The sequence below is a fragment of the Chlorocebus sabaeus genome, chromosome 15 (assembly GCF_047675955.1).
Source record: "Chlorocebus sabaeus isolate Y175 chromosome 15, mChlSab1.0.hap1, whole genome shotgun sequence".
Classification (NCBI taxonomy): domain Eukaryota; kingdom Metazoa; phylum Chordata; class Mammalia; order Primates; family Cercopithecidae; genus Chlorocebus; species Chlorocebus sabaeus.
The window spans coordinates 41,901,357-41,922,010 of NC_132918.1; the positions used below are offsets into that span (position 1 = coordinate 41,901,357).

Here is a 20,654-nt window from a genome sequence, read left to right on the forward strand (position 1 = left end):
TTGAGGCTTGAAGAAAAAGTAAGATGTCTACCACATCACTTGAGACCATCTCTGTCATCTTGCTTGATCCTCTAGTGAATGTCTGTCAGACTCTGGCAGGTTAGTGTGAGAGCATGAAGATGTAATGGTGTGGTCTAAATAAATGGGATGGAAAATGAGTGTGGCTGGGATTGGTGAGTGGGCATGGCCAAAAGCCGAGGTCTGTGAGCAGTTGCACAGGAAGCCCTGAAGTGACTGGAAATGCAGATCAGACTGGAGAAAAGCCCAGAGCACATGGGAAGAGGGTAAGAGCCTTGGCAAAGTAGGAGGGTGAAGCAACTAGTCGTCTTCAAAGTGCCAAGGCCCAGGGTGTGGTTATGTCCTGTATGTGGGAGTAGTGACAAAACAGCCCATGGTGTGATCGAATTAGAGGGACCGGAGGGGAGGTAAACAAAACTGTGGCAAGTCGGTGACTCATGAGATCAAGAGGTCTAATGGCTCCTCGCCAGGAATCATGAGCTCACTAAGGATGATCATGAGAGAGGACAAGGAAAGGAAGACCATGCTGAAGCTGAGGGAATTACACAACATAGTCCAGATACACACATGCAGAGAAGATTATGGGAAAGGTGCCAGCCACTGGGGAAGAATCACTTGGTATCTGAAGAGAAAAAAGTATGTTAGGAAAACATACTTCAAGCTAAGAAGAGATTGGTTGCAAAGTTTTTTCAAATTGTAATATTGGAAGTGCACCTCCTAGCTTTGTGGTATGGCAAGTGGGTTATAGCTAATTTATATTAACCCAAAAAATGACAAAATGTTGTCTTAGTTTGTCTTAAAACTAAATTCCTGAAAAGAATCTTGAGTACCACAATTTTTAAAAACTAATGACACTGACATTTCCAGTTCCTGGGTCCTAGTTATCCAGGCTGTGTGCGCGCGCGCGTGTGTGTGTGTGTGTGTGTGTGTAATATAAACCAAAACAACCAGATCCATTAACACTTGATGAATTTAGGTGAAACTCTCACTTACGTATGGAAAATCCCAGAAAGATCTGGAGCTGGAACAGAGGATTCTGCTTGTATTCCATGGGCTTACTATTCAACTGTGGATCAAGTTAAGGTAAAATGTAAATCATTTGTTTGGTGACACTTCCCAAAATAGACACACAATTGAAGGAAGATGAGGTTAGCATTTTCCTGTGGTCCAATTATATGTTAAAATCCTAGGAAAATAAGCTGTTTTGCAATCTGCTTTGGCAAATATGCTGCTACCTATGACACACAAGACAAAAATCTAACATTTCCTAATATGATACAGCTCAAAGGCCTTTCAAGATTATATTCGGGAAGTTTCGATATTGTCTTGTGGGTCACAGGTAACCACTGAAAAATTGACAAAGAATGGCAGTATATTTGCATTTCAGATCATTCATTCTGGTAGATGAAGGAAGGCTTGGAGAGGGAAGAGACGGGAGGTTGGGAGGCCGTTGTAATACATGAGGCAAATTTCAAGGACCTCTACTGTGAGAAGGGAGAAAAGAAACGGAGTGAGTTATAGATAGGTGGGTGAAGTGCCTGAGTGAGCCAGGGGGAAGTAGCTCCTTGATAATTCAGAGTTCTGGCTCAAACAAATGAGTAAATCTGGTATTTGTGGTGCTATTATTATACATTTCATTCATCTATGAATTTTTTAGAGACTGCCATAGTGCTTGGCTCATACTCAGGAGTTCATGAGTTTACAGAACAAACCAACACTGTTCATTTGGGATTCTTTTAAAATCACTGCTCATTAGCTGAGCTAATTTTTGCCTCTGCAGACATTCTGTTATGTCAGTATCGCCACATGACCTACTGACTACTCACCGTTGTTCCAATTTAACTACTTCAAGTGAAAAGTTACTAAATTGGCAATACCACATTGGGCAAAGTCTACTTCAATCAGTCTCTCCAAAATTCCTGAGGCCGTGGGTGTAAAGTCTTAGTTCTCTGAAATCCTGACCTACATCACAAGGGTTACTGAAGATTTTCCTCATTTCCAGGATCTCTACAGTGGATTAATTGGCCCCCTGATTGTTTGTCGAAGACATTACTTGAAAGTATTCAATCCCAGAAAGAAACTGGAATTTGCCCTTCTGTTTCTAGTTTTTGATGAAAATGAATCTTGGTACTTAGATGACAACATCAAAACATACTCTGATCACCCTGAAAAAGTAAACAAAGATGATGAGGAATTCATAGAAAGCAATAAAATGCATGGTATGTTACATTATTCTAAAAGAATTTTTCTTTTTTTATCATTTTCTCTTTCAAATAAAATTATTTTGGAGACTATTCATTTGTTTTGTCTTAAAATAAACCACTTCTGCCTCACTTTGTATGTGAGGTAGAATTCTGTTCACAACAAAAAGGGGATTATGCTCAAAATCTTTTGCTAATTTATTTTCCAATTCCAAAATCTCATTTCCTTTGAAATAATCCACAATTAAGATTAAGACTTTTGGTGCAAAGTGCCTAGAAAAGCAGTGTATGATATTATTCACTTTAAAGTATCGATTTCCCTCATTTGTAGTAAAATAAGTCCTATTACATCAAAAAGATTCTTTACATTAAGCTAATGATCGTATTTTCTTTGAAATAGCCATTGGTTTAAAATATCCTGAAAAGTAACATAAAACCATATGCTTTCCCTAGCTATTAATGGAAGAATGTTTGGAAACCTACAAGGCCTCACAATGCATGTGGGAGATGAAGTCAACTGGTATCTGATGGGAATGGGCAATGAAATAGACTTACACACTGTACATTTTCACGGCCATAGTTTCCAATACAAGGTAAGAGCTATCCACGGCAATTACTCTTGCTGTTTGAAAATGTTTTAATACAAGTGAAGAAAACATTTCCTCAGAGAGACTTATGAAAAATTAAAAGCTGCAAAGAGTATAGCTGGTGCTTCATATCTGTGGATTCCCCATCCAGGATTCAATCATGGATTGAAAATATTTAGGAAAAAATAATTCTGCAAAGTTCCAAAAAGCAAAACTTGAATTTGCTGCACTGAGTACTATGTTGAATCCATGGAAATGAAATGATTTGTAGGCATTGTATTAGGTCTTATAATAATCTAGAGATGATTTAAAGTATATGGAAGGATGTGCGTAAGTTATATGGAAAATGCCATTTGCTATAAGGGATTTGAGCATCCATGGACTTTGGTAAGGGGGCATTCCTGAAACCAATCCTCCACGGATACTGAGGGATGACTATATAAGGCACAGCAATTTCAACGGACACACCAGCCTTTGTTACACCTTGAGCTCTTCCTGGGATTTTTAACTGAATTTTCTGCTCACAGATTCCTGATTAAGGCAACTGAGTGGAATTGCTAACAAAGAGGGTAGGAATGTTCACATAATGATAGATGAGAGTAGAGACCACAAGACTTTATTATAACCCTTTCCCTGCCTGTTCTAAGTTCTGTATCTTAAATGGTTCGAGGTGAGCAAGATTAGTTAGGTGACAAGCAACTTGGTCTGTACATCTCAGGCTTCTGTTCTTTCTCAGTACTGATTTCAGCAGAAGCCAGTGGCCCTCCGGGAAATGCTTTTTCCTTATGCTTTGGGCTAATTTAGAAAATGCAGAAGTTATCAAAAAGCATACTGCAGAAAGCCTGTTTTGTTATCTGCATTTTGTTTTACATAGATATATTGTATTCTTAGTGGGCTTGCAATTCTATCCTTGTAGAAATAGACTATTAGCACCCAACTATTGTTTCCAGTTGAGACTCCCTGAAGTGCCTCTGGTTTTTGTCTTTTTCATCAGCATCCTTTTCTGCTTCCTTTATTATTTACCTTGACTTAAAGCTTCACAGACAAGCTAGGATAGATTCGGCAAAAGTGAGGCTAGGGCTGAAATGGGGCCACAGCTGAGTTCCTTTTGTGTAGCTTAAGTGCTATGACAAACGGGCAAACCAGAATCAAGGTACAGGAGGTTTGTGGGTAGTCCTGATTAATGAATTCATTCTCATCACATCTTCACACCCACTAGATGTGGGTATCAAAGACTTAGTAGGAAGACAAAAAACACATTTTACCGTTTGTATTAAACACAGAAACGAGCTCAATTTTTTAAAAACAGATTTATCAATTTTTTCAATATCCTTGAGCTGACCATTAACAAATGACATGAGTGAACTCTCATATACAATATTATACATTATTTGTCATTTTTCTAATTAAGCACAGGGGCATTTATAGTTCTGATGTCTTTGACATTTTCCCTGGAACATACCAAACCCTAGAAATGTTTCCAAGAGCACCTGGAATCTGGTTACTCCACTGCCATGTGACCGACCACATTCATGCTGGAATGGAAACCACTTACACAGTTCTACAAAATGAAGGTGAATATCCAGGTAGTAATTCTCGAAGCCATATGTAAAAGATATAATTAAAGGAACTACTTTCCTAAATACTTCCCCCAATATGAAGCATCAATATGAAGCATTTGTGAATCTGCTGCCCTGATTTCTTCCTTCTCTACCTCCAAATAGGTTTTTTTCCTGCTAAATGGTGAGGGATACTGCTCATTTCTTGACAGCCAGTGCTTGTAACAGCACCAGTCATTTCTAAGTTAATACAAATGTGTAATTACACCTAAAGCTGATATAAGGGAGGAGTCATGTTATTTACCAAGAAACAAACCACTATTTAAATAAGACACATTTAAAATCTAATTTCTTTCTTAATAAAAAACAATTTTTTTTCTAGGTGGCACCTCCATGTAAAAGAAGCCCAAGACAATCCCAAATAATATAATTTCAAATAGGCAGTGTCTTTCTGTGCTTCCAAGGGAAAGGAGGAACCTTACTGATTATTGTTTGTGAAAGATCCAGGGAAGAAACAAAATTTACATGTACTGCTCCCCAACCCCTGCAATAACCCTCCCCATGTGTAGGTACACACACACACTCACACACTCACACACACACACAACTTAAAATGGAGAAAAATGAACAGTTTCTTTTCGTAGGATTCCTGCACTGTGGCTGCAGGTTTTGGTCTTTCCTGGGTCTTTCGAGTTGAAGATTGTTGTAATTGGAAATGGTAAACCCAAAAGGAGGAAATTATGTAAAGAAAACCAATCTATGCCTTTCCTCCCTAAAATGGGGAAAAAAGGGAACATACAAATGAAGAAAATATAAATGTAAATATATTTCAAGATTTAAAAAGCTCTGAAAGGTTAACCTTTAGTGTAAATGAAAAGTTTTAATTTCTACTCCTGGGTCTTACACTAACAACTTATATCATGAAAAACTATTTACATTAATGCCCTTTTTATTAGAGCAGTCACTGATAACACTAGAATATCAAAGACTCTAACAGACAAGCCACTAAATTTAATGCCAATAACTTGAACAAGGTGAAGAGAGCCAAATATGATGAGAAAGAAAACTTTAGTCTTTAAATAACACTAGTAAACCATGTGGTTACATGTGGTTGCATGTAAACCACACAAAAGGATGATCTTGCTCAGAAAAATAATGGTGAGTAAGTAACATGGAGGCATTTGGGGAACTTGTGTGCAAATAAATGCCTGGCATGCAGAGTATGGTACTACAGGGCAACCCTACACACACAGCCACAGAGAAGATTCCTCCTGTGTATAACAACTGTGAAAGAGGGAGATTACTGCTTGGTTAAGAAAGTCGAGATAGTTTTTAAAGCCATAGGACAAATTACAGAAAAAATAGCAAATATGAAGGAAAAATCAACACTGGATAAAGAATTAAAGAGAAATTTGACTTTTGCAAAGAGAAGAAGTATTGCATGAGACTGAAAGCAGCAGACTGAATAAAAAAAGATAGTTTGAACTATCTTTGGCCCATAAAATCAGTAGCTAAGTTTATCAGTCTGAATCATCTTTAAATAAGTCCAATAAAGCTTTGAGCAAGTTTACATTAATTATGAGTCTTAGAAAAGTCTGCTTAGCTTTAAATTTCTTACAGGCAGGGACTATGTATTCTGTATTTCTAGCTAAGTATCCAAATCCAATACAATAGTTTGCTTATTGAATATATAACAACGTATTAATTCAATGAAGAGAAACTTTTAAAACATTTTTTTGACATAATTTCAGATTCCCATATACCTTTCACCCAGATTCCCTGAATATTAATGATTTGTGTAGCCAAATTGGCTTTCTCATTCTTTTTCGTCTCCCTCTTATGCTCACCCTCTGTATGTACACACACAGATGTGTATAGACACATACAACTATCTTTCCTAAAAACAAGAATATTCTTGTACATGACCACAATACAATGATCAAAATCAGAAAAGTAACAATGATTTAAAAACTAGAGATCTTCTTCCAACGTCACTAATAATCCTACTCATGTTCTTTATAGAAAAAGAAAATCCCGGATCATGTACTGCATTGTTGGCATATCTTTTAAGTCTCCCTTACTCTGAATAGTTCCTTAATACAGGGCAGCAACTTTGTAGAATGTCCTTCAATTTGAGTTTATCTAATGTTTCCTCAGGATTAGATTTAGGTTATGTACTTTTGGCAAGACTATCATGGCATGATGTTGTGTTTTCTTAGTATACCATATCAGGAGGCACAAGATATTGATCGGTTCCATTACTCATTAACTTCAAGCTTTGGTTAAGGTGGTGTCTGCCAGGTGTCTCCATTGTAAAGTTATTCATCTTCCCTCTACAATTAATAAAGATCTTGTAGGGAGGAAAGTAATCTTTCTTTAAATAAATCAGCAATGGAATGAGAGATTTTTAAACATATAAAAAATAGAAAAAATACATGAATCAGGAATAAAGTAACATTAAAAAATCAGAATACATTTAAAGAACCATCTACTAATTTTTTAACCATATTATTATTTTTAATAATGGTCTTAAAATTTCTTTTTCTATAGACACCAAGTCTGGCTGAATGAAATAAATTGGTGATAAGTGGAAAAAAGAGAAAAACCAATGATTCATAACAATGTATGTGAAAGTGTAAAATAGACTGTTACTTTGGAATGACTATAAACATTAAAAGAAGACTGAAAACATACAACTTTGTGCATTTGTGGGGGAAAGCTATTAATTTTTTGCAAATGGAAAGATCAACAGACTATATAATGATACATGACTGACACTTGTACATTAGGTAATAAAATGGATTCATATAGTCTAATCATATCACCACTATTAGGGTTGTATAAAACTGCATTTAAAAAAAGATCTATGACCAGATATTCTCCTGGGTGCTCCTCAAAGGAACACTATTAAGGTTCATTGAAATGTTTTCAATCATTGCCTTCCCATTGATCCTTCTAACATGCCATTGACATGATACCTAATATTCAGAGGGAATGGGCAAGGTATGAGGGAAAGAAATAAAAATAAAATAAATAAAATAGAATGACGCAAATCTGAGTTTTGTGAACCCTTAAAGAGAAGGTCTAAAGGACGTTAACTGGAACGTCCAACTCTGAAAAGTAGAGTTGAAAGACAATTCTATAGATCAAATCCTGGTAAGGATAAACATTGCCATTTTAGAAGAAAAGCTTCAAAATACACCTGTGGCAGATGTCACGTGAGTAGAATTTCTGCCCAACCTTAATTGCATTCAGAGGATAATATCAATGAACTAAACTTGAACTAAAAATTTTTTAAACAAGAAATTATAAATAAAGACACATGGTTGTGAATACAATGATATATTTCTTTATTTTCACATACACTCTAGCTAAAACAGCAAGAGTACACATCAACAAAAAATGGAAACAAGGCTTTGGCTGAAAAAAAACATGCATTTGACAAATAATGTTAATAGCTAGACAAGAACAAAGTTAGCTCTGTGAACTTCTTCATTTGATTCAGAGAAACAGAGCATGAGTTTTCTTAAAGTAACAAGGAAAGGAACAAAAAAAATGAGGTTTGAAATTTTTTACCATGGCAAAACATTAACATCTTTCTCAAAAACATAGAGAAATCTGGAAAAATCAAGAATATAAAATTCTGGACCAGTTAGTGACATTCTTTCAAGCATACTTGCAAAATGTTTCCTTAAAGTGTTCTTGGGATGAAAATGATTGTCATGTCTCCAACAGCAGCGAACTGATGTTGTTCCTTGGAATAAAAGTCAATCCCCACCTTAAAAAATATATGGCTTCTCTGAGGAATTCTTATGTCTTAAACACTTTTTACATTCTAGACAATTAAATTGATTGAGGTCATAAGTTAAGAAATGAATAGTTACCACTACATGGTAAGGTAAGCAGCCTGAAAACATCTGCATCATAAATGTGTGTGTGTGTGATATATATAAAGTCAAAAACTCCTCTACTTGTACTTTGGTATTCAATTTTTAGAAATTCAGTCTCAAATGCCATTATGGTATTTTTCAAATGATACCTTTAAGTCAATGATTTCTTTCGACTGCAATAGAGAAGATATGGCAAGAAAAATGCTGCAGTACCATCTTCTGGGAGAACATTCATGAAATCCTTCAGTTCTAGTTCCACAGCAACAATTGACAATGTTTCTGTTTGTAGAAAAGAATATCTGAATTAGAACTGAAACTCTGTCTTTCATTCAATCTATTCTTACTTAACCAACCAATTAGAAGCCAGTTCAGGCTGGGCGTGGTGGCTCATGCCTGTAATCCCAGCATGGGAGCCCGAGGTGGGTGGATCATGAGGTCAGGAGTTCGAGACCAGCCTGGCCAACATGGTGAATCCCTGTCTCTACTAAAAATACAAAAAAATTAGCTGGGCATGGTGGCACACATCTGTAATCCTAGCTACTGAGGAGGCTGAGGCAGGAGAACTGCTTGAACCCATGAGGCAGAAGTTGCAGTGAGCTGAGGTCGTGCCACTGCACTCCAGCCTGGGTGACAGAGCAAGACACATCTCAGGGAGGAAAAAAAAAAAATAGAAGCTAGTTCAGGTAACAAAATGTTATAACTTCAAAGAAAAAAATCAATCTCTTAAATCCATAGGTTTCTTTATGGTTGTAACTTATTTTTCCTTATTAGAATCCTTTGAAGTTTATTTTATATCAGCCACATGAAATTTGGATTTATTATTTCATTGCTGAATTACTATATTATTTTGCAATTGATTTCTACTGTCCTCTAAAGAAAAGTACAATCATTTAAATACTTTTTTTAATGCTAAGTCTATACTAAAGCTAATTTATAAAGATTGTTTGATAGGATAAAAAACACCAATGTTTTCCCAAATTAGTTCCTATTGTAACATTTCATGTTGTTAATAAGCACAAATCTGTTTTCATGACCATTTACTTCTTTTTCCCCCAAACTGCAACGGTGTTCTAATGAACATTTTTTTTTTTTTTTTTTTTTTGAGATGGAGTCTCGCTCTGTCACCAGGCTGGAGTGCAGTGGCACGCTCAGCTCACTGCAACCTCTGCCTCCTGGGTCCAAGAGATTCTCCTGCCTCAGCCTCCCGAGTAGCTGGGACTAAAGGTGTGCACCGCTACGCCCAGTTAATTTTTGTATTTTTAGTAGAGACGGGTTTTCACCATGTTGGCCAGGATGCTCTCAATCTCTTGACCTCATGATCTGCCCACCTTGGCCTCCCAAAGTGCTGGGATTACAGGCATAAGTCACTGTGCCCAGCCCCAATGAACATTTTTAATATTAAGGAATGTAACATACATTTAAAAAAATGCAACTTTATGATTCTCCTGCTTCTTAATAGATACATGCTGCCCTCTCCTGGAATAGAAGGGTGAAAGTTATGAACAATGTTCCCAATAAACACCCACTTGGTCTTACATCTTCTATCCACATGTCAGTGCCATTCCCTGTGTGATCGTTGCATGCCTGTCACTTCCTCTATTTGTAGAGTAAGTGAAATATAAGATCCATTCCAAAGTCATCTGTCCAATATGCAGCCAGCTAAATTTTTCTTTACACAAAAGAATGAACTGCCTTTGTTGCTAAATAGTTAATGAATAAAGCAGCAATGGTTTATAGAAAAGACTCCTAGTTCTGGAATCCAGAGAGACTTGGGAAGAGATCCAGACTCTTCCACCTACTCACTGAGTGGCTTTAAGAAAGTCACTTCATCTCCCAAGTCCTAGGTTCCTCATTTATAATGTAGTTGTACTGTCTGCTAGCTTCCACAGTTCCTGTGAAAATTCAGCTAAAATACAATGATGCACATCTGACATAAAATCAGACCTTAATAAACAGCAACTACTAACTAGCTTGCAAAATATATGTGAAAAATATGAATTATTGATGTTTTCCTATCAAAGCAGTTTACTTACCTAAATGTGGAACCTGTAAGTAGTATCTCAGAAACAAAAAAATAAAGTTGGAGAGCTAGTGTGGAGTTGCTATAGAGTCAACAAAAATATCACCACTTCCCAATTCTCCTCTTCTCCCAAATAAGGAGGGGATAATATAGGTTATCACTCCAAGAACAAGGTCAATATCTTAAATTCATAGAGTACATTAAAAATTAATAAAATACTTTCATATATAACTTCTCTTTAATTCCTTCTAGAATCCTTTGAGGTTTTTATTTATTTAATCCAAGCCCCATCCCAAACAGGGTTAACTAATGGATATTATCCCTGATTTAGAGTTGGGAAAACTGAGGTTAAGAGAAGGTTAAAATTACTTGCTCTACTCCACTCACCAGCTACCTAAATCTACAAGTTACATACAAATGATCTATCTAAATGTAAACCTGTGCCCTTAAAATCTTTCTCCAGCATGTCTAGAAAATATCTGTCAAAGGTTGAAAATAGTTATTTCTGGATGGTGGATTTTAAATTATTTTTATTTTTAATGTTTGTAATTTACTACAGTACCAGAATTTTAAAAAATAAACATGACTCATTACAAAAACAGTACTGAATATTTCCTTAAAACAAACAACCAATCCACTAACCCCTGTTTTAATGGTTCTGCATTAGTGTGGTAGCTGTCAACCAGAAAAATTTTGCCCCACAGGGGACATCTGGCAACATCTGGAGACATATTTGCTTGTTATAACTAGGGCAGTAGTATTGACATCTAATTAGTAGAGACCAGGGATACTGTTTAATATCCTAAAATGCACAGGGGAAACCCCCAAGCACAAGGACAATTATCTTGTCCAAAATGTCAACAGTGCCAAGGTTGAGAAATGCTGTATTACAGAGATAAGAAATCCAAACTCCTAAGCATGTAAGTCCCTGAGCTCCATCTCCAACCTCACCCTCTTGCAATTTTGCCTAACATTTAACTTTTGATTCAGTCCTGAACTTCTCATTTAGTCTCACGACACTAGAAAACTGGCTTGCTCTAGGACACTTCTAAGTAGCATACCTAGAACTCAGTTCCAATTCTCCAGATCCCAATACAGGGCTATTCTCAGTGTACAAGTATTAAGAAAACACCCTTCTGTGAAACAAACGTAAAGTTCTTTAACTGTCTCCGTTTCTAATCAATGAACAGTTACAGAATGCTTCCTATAGGAGAGGCATATTGCTGGTGAGGAAAGTATAACTATGAAAAATGAATAAAACACTATGCCAGCTCTTGAGGTATTACAGTCTAATAAAGGTAAATCATGCATGGCACTTAGTCTCATTAGCAATACACACACACACATACGTATGAACACAAATGTATTCTGAAGACAGAGAAAAATGCAACATTTGGAGGAATGATTATGGGTGAGTTGGGGTGGAGTGTGTGGATGTGGATCAGAAAAGGATGAAGAGTCTTCTGATTAAGATAATGATGATGCTGAGATGTAAAGATGCGGGATGTCTGTACTGGAAAGTGCTCCACCAACACAAACAGTCAGTAATAAATTATGTAAAGGGTATGCAAGTAGGGCAAAGCAATCAGACACCTGACACTTCCATCTTCTGAAAACCTAAAGCAATCAGGGAGATGGGTAGGACTGAGAATAAAGTCACCCCTTTCCCTTCCCAATCACAAGCATACAGCTTTAATTAAAGGGGGATCTTCAGAAAAATAATCTCCAATGGCCACTGCCTCGGCCTTACATTTTAAAAATCAACTGTCTTGGCTAGAAAACACAATTTCAACACTGTCAATTTCTAATATTTTATGTGCTCTGCAATCGATACACTCATACCCTTTGTCATCAGGAAAGCAATTAACTAATTATATTAATGCACAGCAGTATAGAAACGGATTAGATATCTATCAAGATTTATGATTACGAATTATGAAAATTCCAATAACTACTATGCTGTAAAATACTGTACAATCTAGATACTCAACTTTTAAATCCTTGAGGTTATTCATGAATACTTGCTTATAATTATGTTTAACAGTAATGATCTTAACTTCCTACATGAAGTAAATTAAATACTCTGATCATTGATAAAAGATGTAACTGCTTTAATGACTACTCACATTTTAAAACATTGATGCTGTCATTTTCTATGACTGTGATAATTTGTTAAGTGTTTGAAAGGATTAAGTTAAAAGAACATAGTTCTGTGACTAGGAGATAAATGAATATCAAATGTCAAAGGGAGGGTATGTGAATGCTGAAAACAAGCTCCCCAGACGGTTCTGAAAGGCCCTCAGTCTCACTTGAGAATCACATGAAAATACTTGAGAAAGACGGCTTCACCAAATTTAAAACTGAGACGCTTAAGTTTATAATCAAGCAAAAAAAAAAAAAATCATTTTACCTTTTAATGATGACAGGTAGAGCTGATACTTCTCTCCACCACATTTTATTCTCCGACAAAGTTCAGGTAGCAGTTTTTTCCACCACAGAGTCTATCTTAGGAAAAAATGAATAAATTTTAGTTTGATGCATTTTATTCTCAGATTTCAAACAATAAGAAGAAGATTGTGCAGGAAAGCACAGGGCAAAAATACATCATTTTGTCTAAGGCAGCTAACTTTGTTATAACAGAAGTTATATCAGCAGCCAGTCTTTTGCCTTAACTATAACATAAAAGTCAGATTGAAACTTGAAAACCCAGTAATATATATGTTGTACATATGTACATGGCTATTTTCAAGAAGTAACAGACATATCCCGTTATCATCTCTTATGTGGCAAGAAGGAAGGAATGAAGAAAAAAAAGAACTAAGGTCCAAAATTATTCTAATTTCTAAACTAAAAACCATATGGCAGAGAAAATATTTTCCCATCATACACTGTTCCCAAATCTTCAGGTAATCAACTATTTCATCTTCAAACAAAAGATTTTTAATGATGATAATATGCCATCTCATATATTTAACAGCATTTAATAGTACTCAAAATACATTACATTATTTAACATATATGCTCAATGGACCCACACAGCCCTGAGGCTGGATTAGCATAAATTGTCCCCATTTTGCAGGAAAGGAAATGAGGTTATCAAATCTGATTATCACTGATCAAGCCTGAAAACATAATCTGAAAAAGCATACCCGGTTCTCTTCTTTCAGTTCATGATTAGCATATGGAATGACTGCCTCTGGGCATCTCTCTAACAGTATGTCTATGCACTGTTCATACTCTTTCAAGCGTGTACGACACAGAACATGGACACTAAGGCCGGCAATAGTGTCTTCTGAAAGCGGCTCCAAGAACGGAATAATGGAAGCTATGTCAAATGAAGGACCACATATAAGAGACTATGAACAGAAAAGTGAAATGTTATGAAATGAGGCACCTCAAAAACTAAAACACAACATACAGAATTTAGTTTCTTAAGACTAAACACTCACTTGCCAAAAGTAAAATAGAAAGAATGCCATATTAGAGTACATGCATGTGGTCCTTATTTACTAAATCTAAGTAGTATAATCTTGAAACTACCTCTAGTTTAAAGATCTGTTTAATAGAAAGCAATCACTGTTAAATAACATTATTTTATTTGCTTTGTGTAGACTACAAATTAAAACCAATGGACATTCTTCAGGACTCTATCCTAAGGGAATAATCAACATTGTGGTTAAAGATCTATGTCCAATGATGTTCACCGCAAGAGTATTCACAATATTGAAAATTTGTAAATAAATCTACATGTTTAACAACAAAGGATAAGTAAACACATATGGCACACTCAGATAATGGAACATTACACAGCCATCAAAACTATGTTTTCAAAGGCTAGTTAATAAAAAAAATGCTTATGATAAAATGAGTAAAAAAATTTCAAAATGAAATTATATTCTGAACATGATCAGTTTTATAAAATCTACATAGGTAAATGCACATACAGAAATACTGTTGTAAGCGCATGGCAATTTGAAACAGCACACAGGATGGGACAACAAAGCCTACTCTTTGTTTTCTTTACATCCCTGCCTGCCATTTTCCAAATTTTCTATAATAAGCATGTGCTACATACATATGCAAAAATACAATTTAACACTTAATAAGACTAAAGCGATTGTTTAGAACTAATCATTGTTATCAATACCACTTTGTCACAAGATGAATAACAGCGGGCTGTATTATCTCGGAATTTACAACTTTACCAACATTTACTTTAAGCAATTAAACTATATATACTACTTTTGATTCTACCACCAAAATAATCTCCATTTTCCCTTTCTCCAGGATAAAGATGAGATGGTTATATCCTAATTTTCTTGTCCCTGCCTCCTTTTTGCTACAGCATCTTCTGAGGCTCCCAGGAGAATATGGAATGTGATCTATCCAATCACAGTCAGTGTGATGATTTTATTCCAAATATCTACCAAGGAATGACCAGGAGAATAAGGTTGGTCCCTTTTCTTCCTGAAAGTTTAATAAATTATTCATGTGAATAATTTCCTGACAATCAGATGGCAGAGATGAAATAAGGTTGATAATCTCTCACTCAAAGGGTCTCCCAACATGGAAGAAAAGAGATTATCTCTCTATTTAACTCTTGACTAATCCAGATAATGGGGAAGGGAGTGGGGGCAGTACGAAGGAGCAAGGCACGTGTACCAAATTATGACTAAAATAAAACTAGTCGTAACTTCAACTACCCATGAACTTTTACTTAGTTTTATCCATGTCATCAGGAAGTTTGAAAATAAGGCCAGGTGCAGTGGCTCACACCTGTAATCCCAGAACTTTGGGAAGCCGAGATGGAAGGATCGCTTGAGCCCAGGAGTTCGAGGTTACAGTGAGCCACGACTGCCACTGCACTCTTTTTTTTTTTTTTTTTTTTGAGACGGAGTCTCGCTCTGTTGCCCAGGCTGGAGTGCAGTGGCGCAATCTCAGCTCACTGCAAGCTCCGCCTCCCGGGTTCACGCCATTCTCCTGCCTCAGCCTCCCAAGTAGCTGGGACTACAGGCGCCCGCCACCTCGCCCAGCTAATTTTTTCTGTTTTTAGTAGAGACGGGGTTTCACCATGGTCTCGATCTCCTGACCTTGTGATCTGCCTGCCTCGGTCTCCCAAAGTGCTGGGATTACAGGCGTGAGCCACCGCGCCCGGCCATGCCACTGCACTCTAATCTGGGCAATAGAGTGAGACTCTGTATCTTAAAAAAAAAAAAAAAATTATAAAAGTTTAGGCAGATTATGTTTCTCCTTCAACAGCAAAGATTTTGCTATTTAATAGCAAAGATTTTCCTCCTTTAATAGCAAAGATTTTCCTTTAAATACATTTTGAAACAAATTTTAAAAGATCACTGAATTATACTTTTTCAAGCAATGATTATAAATATGCTTTAAAGATTTATCAGGAAAATTTAATAGCACTTATTCCAATTACAACTTTAAATATGTAATTAGTGTATATGTTCTAGGAAGGCAAAGTTCCACTGTCTTGTCCAATGCTCCCCATAACATCTACAGCACATGCTCAAGCAATATTTGTGAGGTGAACAAAATCTGAGGCTAGGCCCTCAGAAGGCTTTGTACCACAATGGTACTAGAGACAAGAGACAAGAAGAATCTTCTTTTGTTATTTTTTAAAGAAGCACATAAATAATGCCATCTCTGGGAACACCACAGCCCCACCTGAAGGCTGAGTCTAAGCAATATGGCCTCTTCAGCTTCCCTCCTCTAAGCCCCATTCCCAATTTGATATTAAGTAACAACTACACTTATATCAGTTCCCATAGTGTAAATGAGGCATTGCAAATTCAAAAGCCTAAAGAGGCCAACCAAATGATGAAGATGCATAAGGGCAGCTGGGATAAGGAAAACAGACACTCAGCATTTGGGTCAGGATACCCTAAAGATGATAACTGTGCGGGAGGAGAGTGTGAGCACTGCCCAAGGAGAGGCTCCAGGTCAGTCCCAACCCTCAGGTCAGAAGCAATGAGGGCCTTGGGTTAACAGAGCTGCTAAATTTTTCAATAGTGACTTGAAACTCAGAATTCTTAATAGGAAATCTTAATTTTTGTATGTTAGCGCCTACACTGGGAAGACCAAAGAAAACAGATGTGGGAATTATATTGGTCTTTGGGCCACTGAACTACATTAAATAAAATCTTATGCTCATGTGGCCCAGCCTGATCCACCAAGTCAAATATGGACTTTAATTCTCACTGCCAGCCAAAACACTGCTGCAGTTAGAATTATTAAAGGATGATCCACATTCTCTAATCATCTCCCTCATTTCTGAAAAATCCTTTTCAGGAGCTGGATAAACTGACTACTTTGACCTGTTTCTTATAAGAGAAATAGCAGTGCCTGGCTTGGGTGAGAGGCCTAAAATGTGTAAGTCAACACTAACAAAAACAAACTACATCAATAAAAACACCACTAAACATTTGCCACACTTTCATTTCACAAAGTGTTTTCAAGTGCATCCTGAAAATGAGGAAATCACCCAGGAGACTTGGTGAAGTCTGTCCATCCACCTGCAACGAAACCAGCCACTCAGCACAGGTGTCCCATCCATCAGCAGTTTCAGGCACAGGCAGGAATTCCCTCCAAGTGTCCTGAGTATGCCTAACTATGGACTTTGCCCCTCAAAATTCTACATTCTAGATTAACAGGACACCTGGGGTCTCAGCAAATTTAATCTTACACTATACTGTAATATGCATTTTCATAAGAAAAGGAGGTATTTTTACTTACCTGTAATTTTGAAAGATCTTCTGTATAATTTTTGTCCGCTAATGAATCAGATGATATTAAGATGTGAACCCATGGATAAATTAAGCCATAATGACTACAGGCATTTATCTAAAACATAAAAGAATTTCTCATAAACAAAATATAACAACAAAAGCTTGCTTATCCATTCCACGAACAGCAAGCAATCATTAATCCTCTGCCATGTCATAGAATTAGGTATACACTTTCCTGGGAATGGGAAGGACAGTTTTTAAGAATGTATTCCCCTGGAAAATATTTCAGTCTTGCTTGCTTCTACACTAAATATTTCCATATACTTTAAAATGTAAATACTCCAAAGACGCACTTTCTAGCAAAAAGAACAATACTGCATTTAAGCCAATTATACCTAACAAGAATATTGGAAATAATTTTTATTAATACTACTTTCTTTAGAAGGCAAAATATCTTTCATAAATTCTCAAGACAATTCCCAAGAAGCCCTGCTTATTCAAGAAGCTGGTAACGTTTCCACTTAGCCCTCCATTAGCCATGGCTAATGAGCTGTGAGAGAAATGGGCTGGGAGCAAGAAGGGTAGCAAGAAGGGTAGAAAGAGTTATTACTGGCTGCCTCAAGTGCTACAGAACAGCTCCTTTATGTGAAACAGACAGGAAATGGGGGCCCACTAAGGAAGTCTCCCTCCCACAGCCTTCTGCAGTTCCTCTCCCACCAATGAGGTCTGCAGATGTCTTCTCTCTTATGTTCTATTTAATGATCCTCTGCTGAGGAAGGACAGATGTGATGTTCTGGAAGAAGTCCCTTTCTCCATGCTTTGGCAACTGAGCTACCACTTCAAGTAAGTGAGGGAAATTAATAAGTGGAGGACATTCTTTAGAGTACAAAATTATTTAAAATGTAGGCCACTTCAGTTATAGACAAATTTTAAGTGTATTTTTAACTCTTGCGTAAATAAGATACCGGTAATAGAAAACTAGGTTATATTTTATAATAAATTATAAAAAATAAGAAGGTATGTTTTTGTAATGGGCAATGCATAGGTTAAATTTAAGGTATTATTCCATTATCTTACCAGATCCTCCGACGTTCGCAATGGTGTGGTGTCAGGAGGCTGCCTCTTAGACAATCTCCAGATGTACTGGGATGTGAGCTTGAAAAAGAGTTCCTGAAGTACCACATCTGGGAGACATGCCACTAGCTGAGCTTCCCAAAAGTCTACCAAGAGCTGAGGAGTTGTATCTTCATCCTTAGCACAAAGCACCTTGAAAACAGTAAAAGAAGCCTCTATATTCCAGATAAATATAGCACTGATAAAGCAACAGCTGGGCTGAATATCAAAGCATCACATGGGCCATGCAATTAATAATTTACCATTAGCATTAGTGCCATGGCGAAAGAAAATTTAGACATTTTTTAAAGGAAACAGATTCTAGGTTGTACAAATAAAGTTTCTTCAGATATAATCTTTTAATTAGTACTTTTATAACTGATTATGTATGTCTGTTTTTTCAATAAGCAAACAAATGAAAAACTCACTTCTCTTATTCTGTCCCTCCCCACCACCAATTTAATGAGGCCATCCAGAAAAATCACATTTTCAAAGTGACAAACCTTAAAAAAGGAATCTGCTTCTTCAATTCCAATTTTGTTGTTCTTCTGCAAGCCCAGAACTGAAGCCACAAGCAATCCAGGCTGAGTCTCCTTTAAGTGAAGTGCAAGCTCAGTTGGAACAATCTGTCCCTTTCTCTGTTGAATCAATAGCCGAGGTTCCAGAATGAAGCCACATACCAACTTCATCTTCAGATAAGAAAGAAATTTAGGAACAAAAGGTACATTGTATTTAGATTGTCTACCTTAGAAATACTAAACATGCTAGTGCATTTACAATGCATGGTTAAGCCATCAATAATTTAATCACAATGTTTTCTTTGACTATAAAGGCTAGTTCTTACCCAAAGAAGGACACCACTGACTGTCTTATAGAAGTTACTAACATTTCACTAAGCATCAAGGTGTCCTATTTTTTGTAGAGAGCTTTATATTTAGGTCTACTTGATTTGAAAATGCAGTCAATTTTCTGTATCTGTGGGTTTCACATCCATGGATTCAACCAACCACAGATCAAAAATATTCGGGATGGCTGAACGCAGTAGCTCATGCCTGTAATCCCAGCACTTCGGAAGGCCGAGGAGGGCAGATCACTTGGGATCAGGAGTTCGAGACTACCCTGGCCAACATGGTAAAACCCCATCTCTACTAAAAATACAAAAATTAGCCAAGCACGGTGGTGCACACCTGTAATCCCACCTACTTGGGAGGCTGAGGCAGGAGAATCACTTGAACCCAGGAGGTGGAGGTTGCAGTAAGCTGAGATCACACCACTGCACTCTAGCCTGGGCCACAGAATGAGGCTCTGTCCCAAAAAAAAAAAAAAAAAAAAAATGGAGGGGGGTAAAACTGCCTCTGTTCTGAACATGTACAGATTTTAAAATTATTATTCCCTAAACAATTTAGTATTAACAACTACATAGAAGTTGACATTATATTAGGTATTATAAGTAATAGAGATGATTTGAAGTATATTGGAGAAAGTAGATAGGTTATATGCAAATACTATGCCACTTTATATAAGCAACTTTAGCTTCTGTGGATTTTGGTAACTGTAGAAGGTTCTGAAACCAATCTCCCATAAATACCAAGTGATGACTAATATATCTTAAGTTTTTTCAAAATTATGAAAAGTCATTTTTCTAGAATTCTACTCTTCAAAACAGAAGACATCCCGATGTTGACTTGCTCTCCTCATCATAACAAAGCATGTCATTTGTACAGCGATAAAGCACTTATGTTCTTCCTTTTTTTAGCAACCCAAGTCATACCGTGGGCTTTGGCCACAATCTGGCAAGAAAACAGTGCAGGAGCACAGGTTCTGAAGTCAGGCTGCCTGGTTCAATTCTGGTTCTACCACTTAACAGCTGTATGATCCTGATGAGTTACTTAACCTCTCTGTGTCTTAATTTCCTCATTTGTATAATACTTAATTCCCCCATTTGTATAATACTCCTACCTTATAGCATTATTAAGAATTAAGTAATATATGCAAGGAGCTGGTAAATAATAAGTGTTCAATTACACTACCTCTTATTTTCTTCCCTTAAATGATTAACACCTTTGGTAGTGTCCCTAAATGACTTCTTTTCCAAGGGGAAGCCTGTGTTTCTTGGTACAACATTCAAATGTCCAATCCTCCATAAAGTTATCTGTGATTTTACCAAGTGGGGGTTATTTCTGCAACTACTAGACTTCTAAAGTCCATGGCTAATATCCCCTTTGCTGTTCTTAAATACGTATTACTCTGTTCTTTTCCAGTGCACACACCATATCCCTGATGCCAGATCACATCATCCCCTCGGAGCAGAGCCAGTTCTTCAGTAACAAGCTCAGTGCTCTGAACACACCTGACACTAAGTTGAAGTCTTTGGATATCCACTGCTGTCACTTATCAGTCTTATTTCTTTTACATTTGCCAGATTCGAAGTCCCATTTGGATCACTTTGTTTCTAAAATTGTCTGTTTTCCATTACAACCAAGAACATATGAGCTAGAAAGAAGCCAGAAGACAGCTAAACAC

The 20,654-nt window shown here is 36.8% G+C and overlaps 2 protein-coding genes across 8 annotated transcripts in view; one reads left to right on the forward strand and one right to left on the reverse strand.

The window, feature by feature from the left end:
* Positions 1-18,280, forward strand: part of LOC103241503 (ceruloplasmin) — a 59,072-nt gene extending 40,792 nt beyond the window's left edge. The window contains exons 15-21 of one of the 4 annotated variants that reach the window (XR_500450.3): positions 995-1,101; positions 2,021-2,237; positions 2,673-2,812; positions 4,218-4,392; positions 14,621-14,725; positions 16,582-16,662; positions 18,099-18,280. Coding sequence is in view for 2 of the 4 variants with exons in the window: in XM_008008763.3 (XP_008006954.3) it covers positions 995-1,101; positions 2,021-2,237; positions 2,673-2,812; positions 4,218-4,392; positions 14,621-14,712 (731 nt within the window). In the remaining 2 variants the exon portion in view is untranslated. Of the gene's footprint in view, positions 1-994; positions 1,102-2,020; positions 2,238-2,672; positions 2,813-4,217; positions 4,393-6,915; positions 8,165-14,620; positions 14,726-16,581; positions 16,663-18,098 lie in introns of those variants that run through there. The other 3 variants (XR_500451.3, XM_008008763.3, XM_008008765.3) reach the window with 3 other exon arrangements.
* The window catches only part of HPS3 (HPS3 biogenesis of lysosomal organelles complex 2 subunit 1), a 44,755-nt gene continuing 31,792 nt past the window's right edge, over positions 7,692-20,654 (reverse strand). For 2 of the 4 annotated variants that reach the window (XM_008008759.3, XM_008008755.3), the window contains 6 exons: positions 18,635-18,820; positions 18,096-18,284; positions 17,026-17,133; positions 13,425-13,631; positions 12,686-12,776; positions 7,692-8,534 (listed from right to left, as the gene is read on the reverse strand). In XM_008008759.3, coding sequence (XP_008006950.1) covers positions 8,407-8,534; positions 12,686-12,776; positions 13,425-13,631; positions 17,026-17,133; positions 18,096-18,284; positions 18,635-18,820 — 909 coding nt within the window. In that variant the 3' untranslated portion in view covers positions 7,692-8,406. Of the gene's footprint in view, positions 8,535-12,685; positions 12,781-13,424; positions 13,632-17,025; positions 17,134-18,095; positions 18,285-18,634; positions 18,821-20,654 lie in introns of all 4 variants that reach the window. The other 2 variants (XR_012095569.1, XR_005241878.2) reach the window with 2 other exon arrangements.